Genomic DNA, 18,717 nt, shown 5'->3' on the forward strand with positions numbered 1-18,717 from the left:
GGTTGGAAGGCCTGGTATAGAGGGTGACTTATAAGTGACCTGGTGCAGTGTAGATGGCTGGGAAAAGGTGCATGCACCATTTCACACAGGCTGTAATGGCAGTCCTGTAGAAGCCTTTGCATGGGCTCCCTATGGGTGGCAAAGGAAATGCTGCAGCCCATAGGGATCCCCTGGAACCCCAATGCCTTGGGGAAACTCAAGTACCATATTCTAGGGACTTAAATGGTGACAAGTATGCCAATTTTGGGTGAAATACTGGGTTACCAGTATGCAGTGACAACATTTAGAGGAGAGAGCATAAGCACTGGGGTCTTGGTTAGCAGGATCCTATTGACAGTCAAGTACACTGACATCAGGCAGAAATTGGGGGTAACATGCCAAAAAGAGGGTACTTTCCTACAGTCGTTAACCAAGGTCAGGTGGTCTGCTGAAGGTTGCTTGAGGAGTGGTAGGATGGTGACATGCTTCCATGAGTCTGGGAAAGTACTGCTAGAGAGAGATGAGATCCTAGAAGCATGTCACCAGAGTAGCAGGGAGAGGGGACGTGTTGGAAGTTGAGGACACAAAGGTCGCACAACACACACCTAAATGAGGTCAGCTGAATTTTCAAACCATGTGGATGAATCAGTGGTGGACATGCCGTTTGGTGGGTCTCTGGAGGGAAGGCAGACTCTACACTGGAACGGTTTAAGGATAGTAAGGCCACAGCCCTGTCCTTGAGGCTGGAAATTCCTGCAAAAGCAATTTCCACATCAGTTCCACAAATTAAGGGGTTACTCCATAGAGCTAGCCTGTAGGCAGCACAGCCTTACCAGCCACAGATTCAGCCCAGTCCTTTTGGCAACGCCAGAAATGGCGCAGGGCAGAAGAGGCAGAAGTCCTCTTTCTATGCTGTAGTGGCCAATAAGCAGCTTTAGTTTGTCCTCAGTGCTTCATGTCAGACAATTTTGTTTTTTGGGGCGGCTAGGAGTATTTAGAGATCAGCATTCAGTACTTCCTCACAGTTTGATGATTAATCACGCCCAACAGATGGGCGTTGCTCATTTCCTTCCAGTCCATATTTCTTGTGCACCATTAAAGCTGCAGCAGGCCTCTTATCCTTACCCATGGCTGACCATTACGATGTTTGGACATTTGCTGGGTTGGGAAGGTCATATTGTGGATATGGAGATCAGAGGTCTCTATATCAACCTACTGGATGTACGGCCTATCCGTTCGGCCCTCAGGACTTTCCTTCCATCTATCATGGGAGGTTGGTGCATTTCTCACAGAAAACACTACTCCATATGGTACTACAACAGGGCACAGTGGGTTCCTTGGCCCTATGTCACAAGATTTGCATCTCGAGGTCGGTGGAACAGCAGAACATCTTTCTGGTGGGCCACCCAGTGGGGTTTTTGAGTGGCAGAGCATACAATGGTGCTGATGTCATGTAGGTGATCACAGGTGTGGTCTGTATCCTGATGAGATGGCACATGGTGTATTTCAACAGTGGGAAAATCCTTGTTAAATACACGATTTTTGGAGCATCTGCAGTCTCTTCAACAGGGCAGGATGATCGACTCACACCTCTGCAACCTGCAGCTGCATGCTTGGAGATTGATCTGTTACAATTAGCTTCATTTTGATTTGCTGCCTGAAGTGGTGTCTCTTCCTTAATGCCGGATACCCTTCAACGAAATCTGTGTATGCGGAGTGTTGAGACCAGTTTGTAACCAGGTGTTTTTTGCAAAACATGGACCCTTGCAAGCCAAGCTGTCTTATGTCCTTGTTTGTTTTGTCTTTTGCCCAGCAAGTCTTTTCACTAAGTGCTGTAAAAGGTTACTTGTTGGCCATTTCAGCCTTTGTACGCTTGCCTGGCAATTCATTCTTGTTCAGATCACCAGTTCTGATGAGGTTTATTAAAGGTTTGACACATGTTTTCTCCCCAACCATTTGTGAGGCCCTAGCGGGACCTTATTTTGGCCTTGACATTTCTTCTGTTTATGCACTTAGAGCCTATGCATAGCTGCTCTCTGAGTCTTGTGACCCTGAAAACTGTCATCCTTATTTTGATGACATCAGCCCATCATGTGAGTGAACTGTACACTTTCCGTACAGCAGCCCTACACTACTGCCTATCCAGACAAATTGATGCTGAGGGTGTGGGTTTCCATTTTGCCTAAGGGTGTGACTCCCTTTCATGTTGGTCGGTCACTCTATAAGATCTTTGCTCTCCTACCCCCCCCCCCCCCCCCCCCCCCCTTCCTTGAAAGAGATGGTAGCTTCATTGGTTTAACCTCAAGAGGACTGAGTTTTTACATTGATTGTACTATGGGTTTGTCAAATTAACTTTCAGCTTCTTGGGGGTTTTCTGGAGCAAACAAAGGAAGGGATTTGCAGAAGACAATACTGTTCAGGTGGATAGTCCTCTACATCAACATATACCGTGTGCTGCCCAAAATGCAAACACCCCCCTCCACCACCTCCCTCAGTAGGGTCTGAGAGTCCATTCCTCCTGGCTAAGACTCCACTCTGTCACTTCCGGGGTGCTATGAAGTCAGCCCAGAGGCACACACTTATTGGTGCGTGGGAGCATAGCTAGAAAATTCTCTTGGTCCAGTCTGGCACTTGCTCAATATCTTACGGAGAGGATTCTGCAGTTAAGGGTGTCCACCAGAAAGGGCTTTACCAAAGGTTAAGTACATTATTCAACTAGATCTTCAGTCACAAAAAAGTGATTAAACACTAGTTTGCTTAATTGATTGAACATGACTTTCTTCTAGTCCCTGATTGTTGCTTGTCTTTTCAGCCTGGTGTGGTTGGTCAGATGATGGCAGCTGCAGAGGAGCGACCTTGGCTCTGGGTGGTTTATGTGCTGACTGTTGCTCTACCTGTGTTCCTCATCATTCTCTTCTGCTTTTCTGGAAAGGTATGTGTGGCTTTCCAACTTTATATATGCCATATTAGCTGCTCACCAAAGATGTCATGCCTCACAACATACCTCAGTCTGCAGTCATTTTACAGCTTACTGTTTTTGCGCACTGTTATAAGTAGTTTGCAGTAATTTTTCTTGTTTATGTGCTTTTTGCAGTTAGCGGGAGAAGCTTGAAACGGCAAACTTCTACGTCGAGCATTGTAACTAATAGGCTTAGCTTGTCTGATAGTTGTATAAAGAATTTACAACATTGATACCATATAGGTTTTAGAAACAGACTTGATACATACCTGTTAGCTGTCCTATAATTCTTGCCTCTTTTTACACCAAATCGAACAATGTTCTTCATGCAGAAGCAGCCCAGTTCTGCGGAGTACAAGAAGACCGATGAGCCTCAACCAGATGTGAGTGATAAGGAGGAAGGAAAGCTGGAAGATGAAGATGAAGAAGGTGAAATGGAGGTGGATGAGAAGCAAGGTATGGAACTCAACATCTTATTTTAATGTCTGAGCTAGTCTAAGCTAATTAGTGAGGGTAACTAGGTTAAAACAAGTCCTGAAAGAGAAATGTGAATGTGATTGAATTTTTTTTTTTTTTTTTTTTTTGATTTTTTATTTATTAGAAGAGAAACAGAAGAGTGATGCTGAAGATGCTGGAAACGGTAGTCAAGAGGAAGACGTAGACGAGGATGAAGAAAAGGAACCTGATGCAAAGGTGCAGAATGGTCTTATCTCTACATGTTTATATCCTCGACAATGTGACTGTTCTTACTACCAACAATCCTTAATGAACTTTTTTTTGATGCATGTTAAATGAAATGATCTAGCAAATATTATTCCTCCACATCTATAATCTAACAAGGCATTAGAAATTGATGTAATGCTGTCATTATTTTCTATCCTGTCATTAGGTGGTTGTTGCATAGAGAAAAATGTGTACTGTTCCAAAACAGTGTACTTGGTTTTGCAATGTTACGATGATTTTAAAGCATGCACTTAATCAGTGGAGTCCTGGTGCTAGTAGGAGAATCAACATTCTACCACAGCTGCAAAACTGACTCTTCTTGGGAATTGGCCAGTCCATAATTTCAGGCTCCAGTGCTCCTGATCCTCCCTGTTTCTTGGCATGTACTTGTGTAGCCACAAAGACATTTGCAGACATGCCCAGCATTGCTGCATGGGCCTGTAACTCCTCTTCAGCCCAGGCCCATCAGACATTCAGCCTCCCCCCTGTCTAAATATAACTGACCTGGGGTGGCACTCTTTGATGTTCTCAGTATTGGTGACTTGATAATTGTGCCCAAGTAAGATTTGCTCAGGAGGCACCAGTTTTTCAGTCACCATGGTGACACTGGCACCCATGCCCCTGTTAGATTCTGCCTCAATACCATTTATGAGGGGGTACTGCCTGCATTACCTGATATTAGGAGGCCAGGCAGCCAGAGTGGCAAGGTCAGTGCCACCCTCTGATATTAGGTCAGCCTCTGTGGTTTCTCTGACTAGGCCAGAGTCCACTGCAGTACCCAAGGTGAACCCAAGTATACATTGGTTGAAGTACTACTACCAGTGCTATTACTAGGGAGATCAGTAGAAGTGCTATTCTTGGTGCTTTACTTAGGACAATTGCTATCACCTGTCATATGGCCTTTTTGTTTGCATAAAAAGCACTAAGGCTTCTTGTGAGAAGAGGAGGCGGCCTTGGACCCACCCCAGAAGAATTTTGTGGACCTTTAGAAGACTTAAGTTCGATGGCATCTGTCGCTGTAGATACGCATGTTCTGCAATAGCTCGCCATCTGGTGTTGGGCCGGAGTGTTACAAGTTGTTTTTCTTCGAAGAAGTCTTTCGAGTCACGGGACCGAGTGACTCCTCCTTTTGTCTCCATTGCGCATGGGCATCGACTCCATCTTCGAGTGTTTTTTTTCCGCCATCGGGTTCGGACGTGTTCCTGTCGCTCCGAGTTTCGGAACGGAAAATTAGCTAATTTCGGAAGATTTTCGTCGGTATTGTTGCGTTCGGGATCGGCGTACTTAGATTCCACACCGCATCGAAGATCGAAGAGCTCCGGTGCCCTTCGGGGTAGTTTTTTCGATCCTCCGTCGGGGCCTGGTCGGCCCGACCGCGTGCTGAAGAACGCCGATGGAACGGACCCCGTTCCGTTTCTGCCCCAAATGCCACAATAAATACCCCTACACAGACCAACACTTGGTCTGCAACCTGTGCCTGTCACCTGAGCACAGCGAAGACACCTGCGAGGCCTGTCGTGCGTTCCGGTCCCGAAAAACACTCCGAGACCGTCGAGCCAGAAGACTTCAGATGGCGTCCGCACCGACAGCCCAACGGGAGTTCGAGGAACAGGAAGAGGAAGGTACCTTCTCGATCCAAGACTCAGACTCCGAAGGATTCGACGATACACAAACCGTGAGTAAGACGTCGAAAACCACACAGAGAAACATTTACAAGGCCCAGGGGACGCCACTGCCACCAGGCCATGGCTCGACCCATAAATTCGGTGACCGACCGTCGGCACCGAAAAAGGCCCAAACAGTGCCGAGATCGTCCGACTCCGGTCGAGACACCGGCACGCAGCCTTCTCGGGACCGAGAAAGTGCTGGAGACAAGCCTCGACACCGAGATGCCGGTGTGGACACGGCTCGACGCCGAGACAGCGGCACCGAAACAGATCGACGCCGAGAGGTTTCGGCCCCGAAAAGGAAAAAAGTCACCTCGGAGCCGAAAAAACACGCAGACAAAGTTTCGATGCCGAAACAAACTGCAAGCGACCCAGCTTCAGGCTCTTATACAGAAGAGCACTCGCTAACCTCCCAAATGCAGAAGCATAGGTTTGAGGAAGAGCTACAAGCAACTGATGTGGACCATACGCAAAAGCGTATCTTCATTCAGCAGGGGACAGGAAAAATAAGCACCCTTCCCCCCATTAGGAGAAAGAGAAGGTTGGAGTTCCAGACGGAACAAACACCACAACCAAAAGTGGTGAAAAGTTACACCACCACCCTCTCCTCCGCCCGTGATTAACGTTTCACCAGCACAAACTCCATCACATTCCCCAGCTCACACCACCATGAGCCAGGGTGACCAAGATCAGGACGCATGGGACCTATACGACGCCCCAGTGTCAGATAACAGTCCGGAGGCATACCCTACAAAGCCATCTCCACCAGAAGACAGCACCGCGTACTCTCAAGTGGTGGCTAGAGCAGCACAATTTCACAACGTAAGCCTCCACTCAGAACAGGTCGAGGATGATTTCTTATTCAACACACTCTCCTCCACCCACAGCTCATACCAAAGCCTGCCTATGCTCCCTGGTATGCTCCTGCACGCAAAAGACATCTTTAAGGAGCCGGTCAAAAGTAGGGCAATCACACCAAGGGTGGAAAAAAAGTATAAGCCGCCTCCTACGGACCCGGTTTTCATCACTACACAGCTGCCACCAAACTCTGTTGTTGTAGGAGCAGCTAGGAAAAGGGCCAACTCTCACACATCTGGAGATGCACCACCCCCAGATAAAGAAAGACGCAAGTTCGATGCAGCTGGTAAAAGAGTCGCAGCACAAGCTGCAAACCAGTGGCGCATCGCGAACTCCCAGGCACTACTTGCGCGCTATGACAGAGCCCACTGGGACGAGATGCAACATCTCATTGAACATCTGCCCAAGGACTTACAAAATAGGGCAAAACAAGTGGTTGAGGAGGGACAGACCATCTCCAACAACCAGATACGCTCCTCCATGGACGCTGCAGATACAGCTGCACGGACAATTAATACATCTGTAACTATCAGAAGGCATGCATGGCTCCGAACGTCTGGATTTAAACCAGAGATTCAACAAGCAGTTCTCAATATGCCTTTTAATGAAAAAGAACTGTTCGGTCCAGAAGTGGACACAGCGATTGAGAAACTCAAAAAAGATACGGACACTGCCAAGCCATGGGCGCACTCTACTCCCCGCAGAGCAGAGGGAATTACAGCACATTCCGTAAAACACCCTTTCGAGGGGGGTTTCGGGGTCAAAGCACACAAGCCAGCACCTCACAAGCAACACCGTCCAGTTACCAGGGACAGTATAGAGGAGGTTTTCGGGGACAATATAGAGGAGGGCAATTCCCTAGAAATAGAGGAAGATTTCAGAGCCCCAAAACCCCTACTACTAAACAGTGACTCACATGTCACTCACCCCCTCCACACAACACCAGTGGGGGGAAGAATAGGTCATTATTACAAAGCATGGGAGGAAATCACTACAGACACTTGGGTTCTAGCAATTATCCAACATGGTTATTGCATAGAATTTCTACACTTCCCTCCAAACATACCACCAAAAGCACAAAATTTAACAACACACCATTCCAATCTCCTAGAGATAGAAGTGCAGGCACTATTGCAAAAGAATGCAATCGAATTAGTGCCAAACACACAAATAAACACAGGAGTTTACTCACTGTACTTTCTGATACCAAAGAAGGACAAAACGCTGAGACCAATCCTAGACCTCAGAGTAGTGAACACTTTCATCAAATCAGACCACTTCCACATGGTCACACTACAAGAAGTATTGCCATTGCTAAAACTACACGACTACATGGCAACTTTAGACCTCAAGGATGCTTATTTCCATATACCAATACACCCATCGCACAGGAAATACCTAAGGTTTGTATTCAAAGGAATACATTACCAATTCAAGGTACTGCCTTTCGGATTAACAACCGCACCAAGAGTCTTTACCAAATGTCTAGCGGTAGTCGCTGCACACATAAGAAGGCAGCAAATACATGTGTTCCCATATTTGTACGACTGGCTAATCAAGGCCCATTCGTTCATACAGTGCTCAAATCACACAAATCAGATCATACAAACCCTCTTCAAACTCGGGTTCACCGTCAACTTTACAAAATCCAACATTCTGCCGCGCAAGGTACAACAATACCTAGGAGCCATAATAGACACATCAAAGGGAGTAGCCACTCCAAGTCCACAAAGAATTCTAAATTTCAACACCATCATACAACGCATGTATCTAACACAAAAGATACAAGCAAAGATGGTATTACAACTCCTAGGCATGATGTCTTCATGCATAGCCATTGTCCCAAACGCAAGACTGCACATGAGGCCCTTACAACAATGCCTAGCATCACAGTGGTCTCAAGCACAGGGTCACCTTCTAGATCTGGTGTTAATAGACCGCCAAACTTACCTCTCGCTTCTGTGGTGGAACAACATAAATTTAAACAAGGGGCGGCCTTTCCAAGACCCAGTGCCACAATACGTAATAACAACAGATGCTTCCATGACAGGGTGGGGAGCACACCTCGATCAACACAGCATACAAGGACAATGGAACGTACATCAAACAAAACTGCATATCAATCACCTAGAACTTCTAGCAGTTTTTCAAGCACTAAAAGCTTTCCAACCAATAATAGTTCACAAATACATTCTCGTCAAAACAGACAACATGACAACAATGTATTATCTAAACAAGCAGGGGGGGACGCACTCCACGCAGTTAAGCCTGCTAGCACAAAAAATTTGGCATTGGGCAATTCACAACCAAATTCGCCTAATAGCACAGTTTATACCAGGGATCCAAAATCAACTCGCAGACAATCTCTCTCGAGATCATCAACAGGTCCACGAATGGGAAATTCACCCCCAAATTCTGAACACTTATTTCAAACTCTGGGGAACACCTCAGATAGACTTGTTTGCGACAAGGGAGAACGCAAAATGCCAAAACTTCGCATCCAGATACCCACACAAACAATCCCAAGGCAATGCCCTATGGATGAACTGGTCAGGGATATTTGCTTACGCTTTTCCTCCTCTCCCTCTCCTTCCTTACCTGGTAAACAAACTCAGTCAAAGCAAACTCAAACTCATATTGATAGCACCAACTTGGGCAAGGCAACCCTGGTACACAACGCTGCTAGACCTTTCAGTGGTACCCTGCATCAAATTGCCCAACAGGCCAGATCTGTTGACACAGCACAACCAAAAGATCAGACACCCAGATCCAGCATCGCTGAATCTAGCAATCGGGGTCCTGAAATCCTACAATTCGGGCACTTACAACTTACCCAAGAATGTATGGAAGTCATAAAACAAGCCAGAAGGCCATCCACCAGGCACTGTTATGCAAGTAAATGGAAGAGGTTTGTTTGCTACTGCCATATTAATCAAATACAACCATTACACACAACTCCAGAACATGTAGTGGGTTACTTGCTTCACTTACAAAAATCTAACCTAGCTTTCTCTTCCATTAAAATACACCTTGCAGCAATATCTGCATACCTGCAGACTACCTATTCAACTTCCCTATATAAGATACCAGTCATTAAAGCATTCATGGAGGGCCTTAGGAGAATTATACCACCAAGAACACTACCTGTTCCTTCATGGAACCTAAATGTTGTCCTAACTAGACTTATGGGTCCACCTTTTGAACCCATGCACTCCTGCGACATACAGTTCCTAACCTGGAAGGTGGCATTTCTCATCGCCATTACTTCCCTAAGAAGAGTAAGCGAGATTCAGGCGTTTACAATACAGGAACCTTTTATACAACTACACAAAAATAAAGTCGTCCTAAGGACCAATCCTAAATTTTTGCCAAAGGTTATTTCACCGTTCCATCTAAATCAAACAGTGGAACTTCCAGTGTTCTTTCCACAGCCAGATACCGTAGCTGAAAGGGCACTACATACATTAGATGTCAAAAGAGCATTGATGTATTACATTGACAGAACAAAAAACATCAGAAAGACTAAACAACTCTTTATTGCATTTCAAAAACCTCATGCAGGAAACCCAATTTCAAAACAAGGTATAGCCAGATGGATAGTTAAATGCATCCAAATCTGCTACCTTAAAGCTAAACGACAGCTGCCCATTACACCAAGGGCACACTCGACCAGAAAGAAAGGTGCTACCATGGCCTTTCTAGGAAACATCCCAATGCAAGAAATATGTAAGGCAGCCACATGGTCTACGCCTCACACATTCACCAAGCACTACTGTGTAGACGTGTTATCCGCACAACAAGCCACAGTAGGTCAAGCTGTATTAAGAACATTATTTCAGACTACTTCCACTCCTACAGGCTGATCCACCGCTTTTGGGGAAATAACTGCTTACTAGTCTATGCAGAACATGCGTATCTACAGCGACAGATGCCATCGAACTGAAAATGTCACTTACCCAGTGTACATCTGTTCGTGGCATCAGTCGCAGTAGATTCGCATGTGCCCACCCGCCTCCCCGGGAGCCTGTAGCAGTTTGGAAGTTACCTTCAATTATTTATATATGTGTCATCTCAACCTTAAATAGGTGCATACTTAGTCACTCCATTGCATGGGCACTATTACTACAATTCAACTCCTACCTCACCCTCTGCGGGGAAAAACAATCGAAGATGGAGTCGACGCCCATGCGCAATGGAGACAAAAGGAGGAGTCACTCGGTCCCGTGACTCGAAAGACTTCTTCGAAGAAAAACAACTTGTAACACTCCGGCCCAACACCAGATGGCGAGCTATTGCAGAACATGCGAATCTACTGCAACTGATGCCACGAACAGATGTACACTGGGTAAGTGACATTTTCATTCTTGTCCCCATCCTTCTCCTGAGATTTAGAAGCATGCTTCTTCTTTTGGTCACCCCTACCTTAGGATTTCTTATCCTCCGTGGTGTAAACCAATTTGTATGCCTTCTTTCCCAATTCTTGGGCAGAGGTCAGATCAGAGTCCACCAGGTACTGGTGCAGTTTGTCAGACACACAATTAAGTATATGCTCTCTCATAAGATTGTACAGTCCTTCATAGTCATGCACAATACTGCCATGTAACCAGCCACCCAGAGCATTACCTGCACAGTCAACAAAATCTACCCAGTCTTGAGAGGACTCCTCCTGAGTTTCCCAGAACCTAATCTTATACTCCGTTGTGAGCCCAAAACAATCAGTGAGCGCATCCTTCAAAACTTTGTAGATGTCTGCATCCTCTTCCTTTACTACTAGGAGTATGTCTCTTCCTTTGTCTGCAAAGGAGAGCCACAGGATAGCTGTCCACTGCCTCTGAGGGACCTTCTGGAGTTTACAGGCCCTGTCCAAAGCAGTAATCCACTTAGGGATATCTTCCCCAGACTTGCAAGGAAGGGACTATCCTGCTGAGATTCCTGGAATCAAGGGTGTCTTCCCTGATGCTGGACTCTCTTGCTGCCACCATGGGGTTCTAACCCCAAATCCCTTCTTTCCATTTCAATCTCTAGTGCCTCTCTCTCAACAGCTAGCTGCTGCTGTTTCAACTTGATTGGCCTTCTCAAGGTTCAGCAAGTTGAACCCCCATCTAAGGAAGCCTCTTCTGAGCTAAAGTGGCTGGACCCAGCAGAAGATGCTGAGGATGAGGAGCATCTACTCCTAGAAACCCTTTTTACCACCCTAGGGGGAAGAGACCATGGGCCTGCTGCTACAACCCCCTCTTGTACTACCAGTACGGCCCCCTACAGGTGCAAAGGTTTTTCTTGTCTCCTCAAGCACTTTACCTGTGTTGGCCTTAGGAAGGTCCTGGTACTGCCTTTTCCAGCACTGGTGGATCACCCTACTCACCTAATTTTCTTTTCCTGTCGGGGTTCAGAATATCATTGTGAATAAGTAAGTCTGAGAATAATTTGGTAGGCTTGTTACATGTCTTAAGTTTCCTAGCAGTGCATAGGGTCCTAAGCTCCTGGAACTTAAGACCCCCATACCTAATGACTCCTGAGTCGGGTCAGCTCGCTCAACTAGAGACATGGTGTTAGAGTAGTGTACCTGCTACTCTAACGTTCTGTACTTTAAAAGAGCTATGCTAGACCCCTGACTGCCCAAGCAAAAAGTTTAGAAGTATCCGAGTTTCAAGTACAGTTTGTACCCAACAGTTAAAACTGATCTTTCTTATGGAAAGTCACTGATGACCAAGTGGTAAAGCAATGCAAGTGTTGTATCCCACCACTGCACCACCGATGTAGGAGGCTGGCTTGGTCTGTGGTGTGGCACCCTATACTGAGCTGAGTCCAGGCAACCCTTAGTGATAGTGTTTAGATGTCCAGGTAGCAAGAGTTCTGTAGGGGTAGCTGTGGTGAGCAGGTAAAGCTTGGAGGAGTGTAAAGCACTTGCAAAACCACAATAGTCAGTCAGTAACTGTACACAAGAAAGAACCACGCCAGGTGTTGCAAAAATAAACATTTCTTTATTACAACACTAAAGACTATACTAACGTTGGTATATCGCCACTTGGAGATATCGGCACACAAATAATACACTTGGAAACCATCAGAAATAGTGTAGCAATACATGGGGCCGTATGGGGCTTTCATATACTAAGAAAGTGGTATAAGAATGGAGGTAAATGTGTTGGGATCCTAGGGGCTGGGGAGGAATAAAATACCAGAGGTAACTGTAATCCCACAAGCGCCAGGGTTCAACGTTATCGAGCTGGGTGTCCCATAGGCTAACAGAGGACCATTGCGGTTGGATTTTTATGGATTCAGGACCCTTCCCAGTGGACCATGAGGAAACCAGTTGACACAAAGGTTGGAGAGTGCTCCCACCTGTGTATACCCAGAAGACCGGAATACCTACACCAGGGAGCCCAGTTGCATAGGGGTGAAGTGACATTGGAAAGCCTTGTGGAAGCCTTGGTTGTCCAGCTGCTGTCGCAACCCATGGACCAGGTCAGGAAACTCAATGGTGGATCCCTGACGAGAGGAACCTGAAAAAGAGGACACTGTCCAGACCACTCAGATGTCCAGACAGTGCAGGTAGGTAATGCCCACTCTCTTAGAGGTGAAGTTCCTGCAGGACATTGAACAAAAAGTCCAACTGTGGAGTCCAGTGGGATGCAGGAGATCCTTGGATCCCACAAGCTGTCCCACGTCGGTCGCCGGAGTTCAGGAGGATCCGAGACAAACAGGGTCACCATCAAATGCAAATAGTAGTTGCAAGGTAAGTTGTAGGTTTTTGAGGTCCAGCAAGGTCCTAGTGACTCGACCCTTGGAAAATCCAGGGCAGGCCTTCAGCAGCAAGGATAGCCAGCTGGAGTTGATGAAGCCTCCACAAGTGACTAGTTGCAGGGAGGCCTCAACAGCACAACAAAACATGAGTCCCACGTCGCAGGAGCTGCAGAGTGGACGCTGATCTTGGATTTGCAAAGTGCTAGAGGTTGGGGCTTCTTGGAGCCTGAAGATCTCCTTGGAGGAAGAGCAAACAAGCCTTGGCAAGAGCAACAGTGGCAATGCACAGGGGTTCTGTTCCACTGGCTGCAGCAGGGACCCTCAATCTCCCAAGTGGATCAGAAGACAAGGGGGACCCGAAGAGGACCATAGAACCACCAAATGTGTTGCAGAGCCTTTTGATGTCTGTGGGACAGCAGGATCCACCAGCCTTGAGTTACCTACAGATGCAGGGGAGTGACTCCTTCACTCCAGGGGAGATTCCTTCTTGCTTCTTGGATGCAGAGCCCTTGTGACCCTGGAGGATGCACAGCCACGGATGTTTCAGAAATCTTGCAGGAGCTGGAGAAACAATGGTGCAGTGGGAGCCCTCCCAACTGGGTGCAGTTTTGTTTCAGTTTCAAAGCTGACCAACAGCGGTTCTGGAGGACAGGAGCAGCAGTGTCTTGCAGAGTTCCTGGTGTAGTGTCTTGATCGATGAATCTGAGGACCCACCCTTGGGGAAGCCCTTAACCTTGGTGACTCACCTATCAGATGGGCTTAGGGATGTCATCTAGCTGGCCTAAGCAGTCAGGTGCTCCCAGAAGCCTCTGCCTACCTTGCTTCCAAAATGACAGAATCAATTGGCCACCTGGCAGAGCTCTGCTCACCTCCCCATGGGGAGGAGCTGGACAGGGGGTGGTCACTCACCTGTCCCTTGTGTGGTTTTGTGCCAAAGTGGAACCGGGGGTCCCTCTACTGGTGCAAACAGGATTATGCTAGCAGGTCACGAAATGTGCCCTTCACAGCAGTCTGGTGGCACTCAGAGACCACCCAGCCCATAGGCACCTATTGCAGAGGGAGAGGTGGTCACACCTCTCCCTTGCTGGAAATCCTTTGTTGTGTCTTCCCCTGCCTGAGTTAGGCTCACCAGCAGGAGGGCAGAACGGTGTCTGGGGTCGGCAGCAGTGTGGGCTGGCAGCCAGACCCCATAAGGCTGCACAGGCAGAACTGAGGGATCCTATAAGGAACTCCCAGAGTACATGGGGATCCTGCAACTAGCATTGGAATCGGTGTAGTTGCATTATTCCAACATGTTTGATAACAAACATGTCTAGGTTCAGAGAAGCCATTATGTAGTGGGACTACTCATGTTGACCATGGTCAACATACCTAAAGATGGCCTCCCCGCACTTAGCCCAGGGAATGGCGTCTGGTGTATGTGGCGGTACCCTGCTCATGCAAGGGTACCTTCACACTTGGGGACATATGCACCCTGCCTTTGGGCTGAAGGGACTACCAGAGGGGTGGCTTACAGAGTCCAAGTGCAGTGACCACGATATAAGGCAAGCCTTATATCTAAAGTGAAAGGTGTATGCACCATTTCACGAAGGCTGCAACGGCAGGTCTGCAGACACGGTTTGCACAGGCTCCCATGGGTGGCATAATACATGCTGCAGCCCATGGGACTCCCCTGGTACAACAATCCCCTGGGTACCCTATACTAGGGACTTGTATGTGTGCACCAGTATGCCAATTGTGGGTGTAAAAGTTTACCAGCAACCAAATTTAGAAGAGAGCACAGACACTGATGTACTTGTTAGCAGGATCGCAGTGTACTATAGTCTAAACTCACTTACACCAGAAAAAAGTGGTGGTAACCATGTCAGAAAAATGCTACTTTACTCCAGTATTGGAACTTTCATAGATTCACATGCTTGAATCATTCCCCGTCGTCGAGATGGGAGTCCCGGTACAATTTTCACAAGTAATGTTAAAACATATTGAAGAGAAAAAAGGCCCTAGGCCTCTTCAATTGCATAGTCTATCAGTCATTTTGTGAAAAGGACCAAACCTGATCCTTCACCAATCAGGCGACAGCACCCTTCAGAACCTCCTGAGAGAAGCTCTAGCACCTCAGATTTTCTACCGCACGTCGTGCTAGGGAGTCTCCTCAGAGCTCTGCTCAGTCTTCACACCTTTATTCATCTCTTTTTCTCTCAGAGAAACTCATTTATTCGGATTTGTCAGCTATTTTTCAACTATGACTGACAAGGAAAAGAAGAGTCTCTTCAGAGACTGCAAGACTTATGGGAAGAAAAGACTTAATTCTGAAGACCCTCATCAAGACTGCATTTACTGCCTGTACCCAGATCATTCAGCCAAGGACTGTAAGATTTGCCGTACTTTTTCTTCTAAAACCTTAAAAGATAGAGAAGGCAGATTATTAATATGGCTGCAGAAACTAAAACCTAGGAAGGATCCAGTTTCTGGTTCTGAGAGTGAGGAATCGTCAACATCTAAGATATCAGCTAAAAGGGCAAGATCATGCTCTAGATCTCCCTCACAAATCTCAAGAAAAGCCCTCAAAAATACTGCTTCAGGTTCTTATAAGGGTCGCAGCCCATCTTCTTCCCCAACTAAACTCTCAAGTAAAGAGGGGAAAAGACATTCTTCCGGTTCTGAGAGGCACAGGAAATCTTCATCTGTTCCACCATCTGTGCCTTTCAAAAAGCCATCCTCTGTGACTGGAGAAAAGGCCTCGTCGACGGATTCCCCGTTGACTGCACCGTCGGTGGGCGCATTGCCAACAACAACAGCTACTTCGGGATTTCCATCGTCAACGGCTCCGTCGGTGACTTCGTCGACGAGAACAAGTACACTACCGTCGACGAGAACTGCAACAACAACATCAGCGTCAACGGCCGTCTACACCACGTCATGGTTGACGGCGCTGATGTCGGTGTCAGCCCTACCGTCGTCGACGACTTCGTCAACGGTAGACTCGTCGGCGAAGCTTTCTGCTATTAAAATAATTGTGCGTTTAGCGTCGACGGCACCGTCCATGGCAAAGTCGATTTACACATCGTCAACGACACCGTCGACGAGGGAAAAACATCAAAAAAGAGGAGAAAAGTTAACTCCAACCCACACATCACCTAGTAAGGTATCCTCCCTGGTGCCAGTACATCTTTTGGAGGGAGATGAAGATTCAGATGAAGACTGGCCTTTTGGAACAGCCCACAGCCCTTCTGAATTGAATGTAAAATACCAGGAAGAGGAGGACTATGAGGAAGCTTATGATTCCCAGGCTTACTCTGAGCATCAGCAGTATCAGCAGGGAGCGTATATTCCTTCCGACCTGCTTACTGGCCTTAGAGCGATGTTAGTGGATGTAAGGAAATGCCTCCTTGGCATGGTTGCCCCCTGACTTTTTGCCTTTGCTGATGCTATGTTTACAATTGAAAGTGTGCTGAGGCCTGCTAACCAGGCCCCAGCACCAGTGTTCTTTCCCTAACCTGTACTTTTGTATCCACAATTGGCAGACCCTGGCATCCAGATAAGTCCCTTGTAACTGGTACTTCTAGCACCAAGGGCCCTGATGCCAAGGAAGGTCTCTAAGGGCTGCAGCATGTCTTATGCCACCCTGGAGACCTCTCACTCAGCACAGACACACTGCTTACCAGCTTGTGTGTGCTAGTGAGGACAAAACGAGTAAGTCGACATGGCACTCCCCTCAGGGTGCCATGCCAGCCTCTCACTGCCTATGCAGTATAGGTAAGACACCCCTCTAGCAGGCCTTACAGCCCTAAGGCAGGGTGCACTATACCATAGGTGAGGGTACCAGTGCATGAGCATGGTACCCCTACAGTGTCTAAACAAAACCTTAGACATTGTAAGTGCAGGGTAGCCATAAGAGTATATGGTCTGGGAGTTTGTCAAACACGAACTCCACAGCACCATAATGGCTACACTGAAAACTGGGAAGTTTGGTATCAAACTTCTCAGCACAATAAATGCACACTGATGCCAGTGTACATTTTATTGTAAAATACACCACAGAGGGCACCTTAGAGGTGCCCCCTGAAACTTAACCGACTATCTGTGTAGGCTGACTAGTTTTAGCAGCCTGCCACAAACCGAGACATGTTGCTGGCCCCATGGGGAGAGTGCCTGTGTCACTCTGAGGCCAGTAACAAAGCCTGCACTGGGTGGAGATGCTAACACCTCCCCCAGGCAGGAATTGTCACACCTGGCGGTGAGCCTCAAAGGCTCACCTCCTTTGTGCCAACTCAGCAGGACACTCCAGCTAGTGGAGTTGCCCGCCCCCTCCGGCCAGGCCCCACTTTTGGCGGCAAGGTCGGAGAAAATAATGAGAAAAACAAGGAGTCACTGGCCAGTCAGGACAGCCCCTAAGGTGTCCTGAGCTGAGGTGACTCTAACTTTTAGAAATCCTCCATCTTGCAGATGGAGGATTCCCCCAATAGGGTTAGGATTGTGTCCCCCTCCCCTTGGGAGGAGGCACAAAGAGGGTGTACCCACCCTCAGGGCTAGTAGCCATTGGCTACTAACCCCCCAGACCTAAACACGCCCTTAAATTTAGTATTTAAGGGCTACCCTGAACCCTAGAAAATTAGATTCCTGCAACTACAAGAAGGACTGCCCAGCTGAAAACCCCTGCAGCGGAAGACCAGAAGACGACAACTGCCTTGGCTCCAGAAACTCACCGGCCTGTCTCCTGCCTTCCAAAGACCCTGCTCCAGCGACGCCTTCCAAAGGGACCAGCGACCTCGACATCCTCTGAGGACTGCCCCTGCTTCGAAAAGACAAGAAACTCCCGAGGACAGCGGACCTGCTCCAAGAAAAGCTGCAACTTTGTTTCCAGCAGCTTTAAAGAACCCTGCAAGCTCCCCGCAAGAAGCGTGAGACTTGCAACACTGCACCCGGCGACCCCGACTCGGCTGGTGGCGATCCAACACCTCAGGAGGGACCCCAGGACTACTCTGATACTGTGAGTACCAAAACCTGTCCCCCCTGAGCCCCCACAGCGCCGCCTGCAGAGGGAATCCCGAGGCTTCCCCTGACCGCGACTCTTTGAACCTAAAGTCCCGACGCCTGGGAGAGACCCTGCACCCGCAGCCCCCAGGACCTGAAGGACCGGACTTTCACTGGAGAAGTGACCCCCAGGAGTCCCTCTCCCTTGCCCAAGTGGAGGTTTCCCCGAGGAACCCCCCCCCTTGCCTGCCTGCAGCGCTGAAGAGATCCCGAGATCTCTCATAGACTAACATTGCGAACCCGACGCTTGTTTCTACACTGCACCCGGCCGCCCCCGCGCCGCTGAGGGTGAAATTTCTGTGTGGGCTTGTGTCCCCCCCGGTGCCCTACAAAACCCCCCTGGTCTGCCCTCCGAAGACGCGGGTACTTACCTGCAAGCAGACCGGAACCGGGGCACCCCCTTCTCTCCATTCTAGCCTATGCGTTTTGGGCACCACTTTGAACTCTGCACCTGACCGGCCCTGAGCTGCTGGTGTGGTGACTTTGGGGTTGCTCTGAACCCCCAACGGTGGGCTACCTTGGACCAAGAACTAAGCCCTGTAAGTGTCTTACTTACCTGGTTAACCTAACAAATACTTACCTCCCCTAGGAACTGTGAAAATTGCACTAAGTGTCCACTTTTAAAACAGCTATTTGTGAATAACTTGAAAAGTATACATGCAATTTTGATGATTTGAAGTTCCTAAAGTACTTACCTGCAATACCTTTCGAATGAGATATTACATGTAGAATTTGAACCTGTGGTTCTTAAAA

General features: G+C 47.8%; 1 protein-coding gene across 1 annotated transcript in view; it reads left to right on the plus strand.

The window, feature by feature from the left end:
- CANX (calnexin) overlaps positions 1–18,717 on the plus strand; it is a 439,945-nt gene that overhangs the window by 394,147 nt on the left and 27,081 nt on the right. The window contains exons 12-14 of the mRNA XM_069199501.1: positions 2,792–2,911; positions 3,271–3,394; positions 3,540–3,631. Coding sequence (XP_069055602.1) covers positions 2,792–2,911; positions 3,271–3,394; positions 3,540–3,631 — 336 coding nt within the window. The remainder of the gene's footprint in view (positions 1–2,791; positions 2,912–3,270; positions 3,395–3,539; positions 3,632–18,717) is intronic.

This window comes from Pleurodeles waltl, chromosome 7 (genome assembly GCF_031143425.1).
Source record: "Pleurodeles waltl isolate 20211129_DDA chromosome 7, aPleWal1.hap1.20221129, whole genome shotgun sequence".
Lineage (NCBI taxonomy): Eukaryota > Metazoa > Chordata > Amphibia > Caudata > Salamandridae > Pleurodeles > Pleurodeles waltl.